The sequence below is a fragment of the Cynoglossus semilaevis genome, chromosome 2 (genome assembly GCF_000523025.1).
Source record: "Cynoglossus semilaevis isolate Cse_v1.0 chromosome 2, Cse_v1.0, whole genome shotgun sequence".
Taxonomy (NCBI): domain Eukaryota; kingdom Metazoa; phylum Chordata; class Actinopteri; order Pleuronectiformes; family Cynoglossidae; genus Cynoglossus; species Cynoglossus semilaevis.
The window spans coordinates 10,755,856-10,763,082 of record NC_024308.1 but is presented as its reverse complement, the minus strand read 5'-3'; the positions used below and the strand labels follow the sequence as shown (position 1 = coordinate 10,763,082).

Below are 7,227 nucleotides of genomic sequence, written 5' to 3'. Positions count from 1 at the left end.
TTCTGTGATCACAAACACACAGAAACACACACACATGCACGTGGATCTACTGCACATGCTTAACACACACTGAACACTTAGATGGAAATAGAAACCACTTACTCTCTCCTGCACCAAACCTTATAGAGAAAATCAGTGATTTTAGTTCAGACCAAAGTCCATAGAGGAAATCTGTGATTTTAGTTTAGAAATTCTCTTTGGAATATCTCAGATTTCTTTTCTATGTACGTTGGTGCAAATTAGTTATAAACGTCTGTCTAACACTAAAATGATGTAAACTAAAATGAGTTGTCTTTTACTTTTACTTCAGGCTGACTTTTTTCATGGTGTTTTTTTTAATTAGCTGGAATCTGGTTGTCTTGGTGTCTCTGAAGAAGGTTTCCTGACTCAGACCTGATGATGGTCTTAAAACAGTAATTATGTTGTTGAGTCCTTTAGCAGTTAGAAGTTTTTCAGACTAGTTGCCTCCACACCCACCAGAGCACCTCCCACCTCCTCACAGAGAGATGCCGATCGTGTAACGGTTGCTGCTGGTGAACAGAGTCCACTCAGCCTCTCTCCTGGTGGGAAGACGATGGAGCTGTAACAAAATGACTCTTCTGTTTAAGTGATTGTTTGAAAACAGATGAATGGGGGAGGATGAGGGGTGAGGAGGAGTAGTGAGGATTAGAGGTGGCCATGTTCACAGGGATGATGAAGGTGCAGTGAGGTCCATGGTGTTCTTGTCTGGCGACGACTGCTCTGACAGTCGGACCATCGATCTGTGCTGGACGCCTCAGTCAGAGAGCAGGTGAGTCAGGGGTGAGAGCCGTCCGACAAACAGGAAGTTGTTCCCTTTAACACCGTAAACACAGCAACATGACCAGGATATGTCAGAAAATTATATTTTTGTATCATAATATCAATTTATTTCTCTAACAAAACCTGTTGTAAATGCAGATCTTCATCAGATAAGGTTAATATATTTATTTTAGTCGAGATTAGTTGGACGAAGCTGGTGTAAAGAAAAGAGTCAAGAGTCGAGATGAAGAATGAAGTGAGTCTGGAAACAATGACAATGTTTAAAAAACTGTTCACAGTAATCTGAGACAAAAGGAATCCAAATAATACATTAATGACAAGATTTTAAAGAAACAAATGTCACTTTTGGTTGATAGTGTTTTTAAATATAAAGTGAAGTATTTTACATGAATATCAATTATTTGAAATGAAATTCAGTGTCACTAAACCTGGAGCAGTGGAGCTGAGGAGAGTCAACGCTAAAAGACACTTCTTTGTGCAAACACACACACTCACTAAGTGTGTGTAACAGTGCAGGTGAATAATGTAGCAGCTGACGTAGCCTGAGTCAATATTTGATCTTCCTGCTGTAGAGTGTTCCTCAGTCTGATCTGTTGAGTCCTGGTTCTGATGTTTCAACAAAAACCAACATGTGTTTTTGGCATATATTACCCAACATGCAGCAGCATTTCCAGTTGAGCAAACACTCCCCCTCCTCCTGACCTCTGACCTCCACATTCCCACTTCCTTCCTCTCTGTATAAAACTGAACCTGGATTCCAACCCAGTGTCTGCACACATCGTAAATCCTCAGGTGCAGATCTGTTCAAAATGGCTGTCATTCCTCCCACACAGCTGCCTTCTCATCCCTGATGCTTTTATTGATCGCTGAACTGATCACTGTTTTGAATCAAACACTCTCACCAGTCTGTCCTGGTCCTGGTCCTGTTCAGGTCATAAACATGAGTGTATGACAATCTGCATGTGTGTGTGAACATGTGTTTCTGTGATTTATGGACAATGTGTGTGGACCGACCACATGACTCCACACGTATGTGTGTGTTATTTTTATCAAAAGAGAGTAAGCCACACACACACACACATACTTGCAGACCACTCCAAAATTAAATCGCAAGTTTTATATCCGTAAAGTCAACTTCATATAAATGTTTGTAAAACACCATGTGTGTGATTCTTTTATAACAAAAAGTTTATTAGTTTAGCATTTCAATACCTGACATAATAATCAAACACCTGATAATTAGACATTCAGGTGGCGTTACAGAACAAAATGTTGATTTGTGTTCTCTATTTTTCATTTGTCATCTTTTTACTACCACATGTGTACAAGGACTGTTGTCGCTAACATTAGATCTGGTGTCTGTAGCAGGACTGTAGTTGTTCTCTGCCGTTATGAAATCAGTAACAGTTACAGTTACAGTTACAGTATCACTGCAGCACCAGCGTCTCCTCCTACCCTCATGTTGAAGACCATAACCATCAGACATAAATCAGCAGCAGACGTTCAGGGTCAGGTCGTCGCTGACAACACAACAACCAGCTGAAGTTGTTTTCACCTCTGTCCCGTCACCTTCGTCCTTTCACTGATGATCAGTTTAAACCACGACACACACTGGTGTTTTTAGTTTCTGGTTCTCAAGGTTAGCTGTGTGTGTGTTTGATAGTGGAACTATGTAAAGTACCAGTTCATGTGTCTTTGTTTGATAAATAGTTCTTCATGTACAGTTCTAATGCAGATGGATCGTAGCTGTGGTCAAACTGGAGGGTCTGGTTCTACTGGGTGTATGAGTTATAAGTTATGTAAAGGTAGACCACATGGACAGATGTCCTTCTGTGATATGAGTTATAAGTTATGTAAAGGTAGATGTCCTTCTGTGTTGTCTTTTGTTTGTCTCCACTGACATCTCCTACTGTCTATGATGGTGGCTCAGTAACTCTGGTAGCAACAACGGACTTCAGTTTCCACACGTCTCAAATGAGATGTTTCTGTGGGCAGGAAGACAAACCCCAGACCGCAGGAATGACCGCAGGTAAACCCTCTCAGTCCTGGACTGTTTCTAACGTCAACACCGGTCTACCCTCAGATGTTCTCTCCTGGACTTCCTTTTCTCAGGTCCATCTACCAAAGGTTTCGAGAGTTTGAGTTCCTGGACCGGAGGAAGAGGGTGACAGCTCTGAGAGCAGGAGAGGACCGGGCCATTCTACTGGGCCTCAGCCTGGTCTTCTTCTCCATCATGATGTACTTCATCGTGGGAATCACAATACTGCGCTCCTACTCTGACAGGTAGTATCTTCAACATATCAAATACAGAAAAATGTATTGTTTTTGTTTGGACTCGGTACCAGACAGTCTTTCTGATTCTGATCCTGGTTTTATCTGAAATACCCTCGTAAATATTCAACCTCAGAACAGAGTATTCCTGAGTAGATGTACTACGGTGAAAAATCTGGAAAGAAAGGTCTGTAAGAACTAGTGAGGCACCCAATTTTCAGCCACTGAAAATGGCCCATGTGCATTTTCCGTTTTCAGCCAAAAGACTTACAAAACAACATCCCCATGGCTATACTGAATATGACAGGAAGAAAAGCCTCTTCGTCTTGGCTCCATACAACTCAGACCAGGAGCTCCCCGCGACATTCACTTCACACCAATGGGTTTTAATAGAGAACATTCTCTCTCTTCTTGCCCCGTTTAAGCAGCTAACTAAAGACACCAGCTCCTCCAATGCATCTGTAGCAGATGTTATTCCTTTAATCGCAGCGCTAAAGCATCTTCTAAGCAAAAGAGGTTGAGACCACAGAGTGAAAACAATGGAAAGTCCACTCCTAGAGTCTGTCAGCACGTGTTTCACTCAGATCCTCTGCACTTCGTCACAACTGTATTGATTTTGAATTTTATTTTATTTTATATTTTGCATTGTTGGAATGTGCTAAATAAATATTTTCATAATTTTGTAATTGTTTTATTTTTTGAAATATTAATAATAATTTATTCAATCACATTGCCTTGATTTTATTGAAGTTTAATTCACAGTCATAGCCATAAATGAAATGGTACTAATAATTGGCACAATAATTACTTTTGTTATTTCGGTTTTCGGCCTTGGTTTGGCCTCATTTTCGGTTTTCAGTTTTGGCCAGGAATTTTCGTTTTGGTGCATCCCTAGTAAGAACCTTGGGTTCTGCCTTCATAGTGTAGTTTTCACTGAGATCCACATCTCCACAGAACCGCAGTCTCCCAGTCTGGTCCGACCCATTTTATTCTTAAACATTTAAAGTTGAAAAAAAGAAAAAAAGACAATCAAAAACCAGAAGATAAATAAATACAAATGCCAGTAAAACATCCAGTAAGGACCAGGACCAGGTGGGGGACTGGGTTCTGGGGTTCTGGGGTTGTACCTCGGTCCAACAGCTTCAACCTGAACTGGAACTGTTGTGGCCTGTGTAGTGTGAAGTGACTTGTGTGAACAGGGGCGGGTCCACTGAGAGGAACCATGGTTCTGTGCAGAATCAGAGCCAGAAGATGATCCATGCTGGTGCTGGTCTGTGGCAGTGACTGGTTCTCAACTGGTTCTCCTTCTCCCACAGTGTGTGGACAGAGGAGGCGAGCTGCACCGTCCTAAACTCCACCCTCATGTGGGATGTCAACTGCTCCTACGGCTGTGGGGCAGAATGCTGGAAGAGCTCCAAATACCCCTGCCTCCAGGTCTACGTCAGCGTCAACACCTCAGGGAAGGTGCTGAGACTCCTGCACAACGAGGAAACGCAGGAAAACAACCCTGAGGTCAGTCAACCACTGGTGACATCACACTGATGACATCACCAATAAACACAACACATCATATAAACACTGGTGACATCAACCACTGATGACATTACCACTGACACACCTGAACCAGTGAACGTTCTGCCGCGTGGCATGGCAGCAGAACATGGATAAAATAGTAAAATAGTTAATTTTACACCGGTACATGGATAAAATAGTTTTCATTATAGAGCAACTTTAAGTTGTGTGTTCATTGATTGGTCGTCTGATTGTACATGTGATTGGTCAAGTAATTAGTTAGGCGGCTGCCTTAAACAGACTAGCAAAAGAGTCCCCCACTGCAGCGGTCAAATGACAAAAGAGTCCCCCACTGCAGCGGTCAAAGACAAGCACTAAAGGGTTAATGACGTGTGTGTGTGCGATGACATCTTAAGCTGCTTCCTGATTGGTTATACTTGTGCGATGACATCTTAAGCTGCTTCCTTTGTTATTAATATTTCATTAATTAGTCTGAAAACTTGTTGTTTATTGCAGATGATATTTCTTCATCTGTCCAGTAGATAGCGTCTAACATGAGCTCAACAAACTGCTCTGAATTAAACCTACTTCCTCCTGGACCCGGTTCCTCAGCAGAACAGCTGGTTGGTCGTGGGAATAAAAACCGTTCTTCTCTTTGTCATCCTCAGTGTTTCTTCATCCCTAAGTGTCATAAAGACTACTCCCTCACTCACACCATCATCCAGAACATTTCTGATCGTCTCCGGACTCAGCACACTGTTCACTGCTTTGTGGATCCTTCAGAAAAAATGAACTGTGCTATCCTGACCCAGATATATGGCCCAGTCACTGTCTTCCACTCCCTGCTGTGGCCCACCTGCTCCCTCATTGGAGGAACCCTAATCATCGCCATGGTGAAGCTGACCCAGTACCTGTCTGTCATGTGTGAACACCTGAGGCATGTGAGGATGTGAAAGGGTTAATGAAGCCAGAACTTCCTGTTTGTAAATAGACTGAAGCAGCAGGACGGTGGAAACCTGTCACTGACAGAAGGAATTCTGGGAATCAGAGAAAGAATCAGTTGGTGACAGACAGAAAAAATATGAATAATAATTCATATATATATATATATATATATATCATTATAAATCAAATTTAACTTTGTCCCGTGCCCCGTTTTTAGCGCCCCTGACTTAAGGCGGCTATGTCACGGCCGACAGGTGGCGCTGTGTGATTTGTTGATTTGGAAGAAGAAGAAGAGACGTCGACACCAACGTCACGTGACAGGCATTACTACCGGTTTTGAACTTCTCTGACAGAACGGTCATCTGTTTTCTGTTGCTCTTATTTTTTGTAATTAATTCTTTCACGGTATTGTATTCACAGCAAGGCCTGGACCTTACATGACAGTTAATCGACTTAATGTAAGTGTTTTCGATGTTTTAAATATCGCTAAACACCTGTCCAGTTGTCAGCTAATGCTAACAGCAAATAGTTGCAGTTTTTGTTGAGGGTCAGTACGTCCATCTATTTGTTAATCAGTTATAAACACAAAAGGGAACATGAAATCAGCTGTAAATGCTAAAACTAGTTAGCTTTTAGTATTAAAGTTATTTGTAAATTAAAAATACAAAACAACTAAAGAAGTAGAAGTGCAGTGTGTATCTGTATATAGTATTACATAACAAATATTTGAATAAACACTCAAATAAAAACACTTTTTTCTTGTCGCTGACTGTTAGCAGTGAGTTTGTGTCAAACTGCGGAACAAGAAAACGGGTACCGGTGTCAGCTATTGCTAACTGCTAATTAGCTCTCTCTTCCTCCTCCCTCCTGATGCCGTAGTTCAATTCGGGTTGTTCTGTGCTCACTGAAGCATCATGGCGGCTCTGCTGCACCAGACCCTTTTCGTTTCTTCAGTAAAAAGAAGCGGATCCTCGATGTGTTTACGGGCCGCGGTTCTTAGTAGCGCTATCCAAAGGCATCGTCGACTTTACAGCGAGTATTTACACCGCAGTGTGGTTCCCACCATGCACTTCCAGAAGAGTTTACCCAGGTAAGCAGCTCTGCTTGTCCGTCAGTATCTCTGCCTGTCTGTCTGGTCAGGATTTGTGTCACTGAGAAATTAAAAATTACCGGTAAATGTAAATGACCTGACCCACATACACAGTGGGATGTGGGTGAAAGTTCAGTTTATTTAACCAGTATTACCACTAGGTGGAGGTAGTAAACACTTGTCCATGTACAGCAGATGTCAGTAGTACTTTACGTTTATAATCTCAGGTGTTGTAACGGCAGCACAAATGTAAAGAAAAAGAATATTTTAAGAGAGGATGTTTAATAATACATCGTTGTAAATATGTTCGACTGTGGGACATAAATGGTCTTTATTAGCTGCATTAGTCTGATGACCTTTTGGGGAAAAGAAAGTTTCCTTTAAAGTTGTTTTTACAATTTTTCCAGGTTACCTGTACCTAAACTGGAGGTCACCATGATGAGGTATTTGGCAGCACAGCGCCCTCTGCTGGACGATGAGCAGTACAGGTATTTAAAACGTTAGACTTTTTAAATGGTTTACAAACGCCAACGACGATGACAAGAAACACTGTTTGTTGTGCGTGTGTGTGTTGTCTCAGAACCACAGAGAAACTGACGCAGGATTTT

At 41.8% G+C, this 7,227-nt stretch overlaps 2 protein-coding genes across 5 annotated transcripts in view; both read left to right on the top strand.

Moving 5' to 3' along the window:
- Nucleotides 1–5,851, top strand: part of LOC103398891 (calcium-activated potassium channel subunit beta-2-like) — a 7,328-nt gene extending 1,477 nt beyond the window's left edge. The window contains exons 1-6 of one of the 4 annotated variants that reach the window (XM_025054152.1): nt 238–801; nt 867–2,637; nt 2,679–2,830; nt 2,914–3,084; nt 4,389–4,584; nt 5,253–5,851. In XM_025054152.1, the coding sequence (XP_024909920.1) occupies nt 2,781–2,830; nt 2,914–3,084; nt 4,389–4,584; nt 5,253–5,537 (702 nt within the window). In that variant the 5' untranslated portion in view covers nt 238–801; nt 867–2,637; nt 2,679–2,780 and the 3' untranslated portion in view covers nt 5,538–5,851. Of the gene's footprint in view, nt 1–233; nt 802–866; nt 2,638–2,678; nt 2,831–2,913; nt 3,085–4,388; nt 4,585–5,252 lie in introns of those variants that run through there. The other 3 variants (XM_008337649.3, XM_008337654.3, XM_025054151.1) reach the window with 3 other exon arrangements.
- A 444-nt stretch (nt 5,852–6,295) lies between these two features.
- The window catches only part of cpt2 (carnitine palmitoyltransferase 2), a 4,191-nt gene continuing 3,259 nt past the window's right edge, over nt 6,296–7,227 (top strand). Inside the window, exons 1-3 of the mRNA XM_025053563.1 lie at nt 6,296–6,619; nt 7,027–7,107; nt 7,200–7,227. Coding sequence (XP_024909331.1) covers nt 6,444–6,619; nt 7,027–7,107; nt 7,200–7,227 — 285 coding nt within the window. The 5' untranslated portion in view covers nt 6,296–6,443. The remainder of the gene's footprint in view (nt 6,620–7,026; nt 7,108–7,199) is intronic.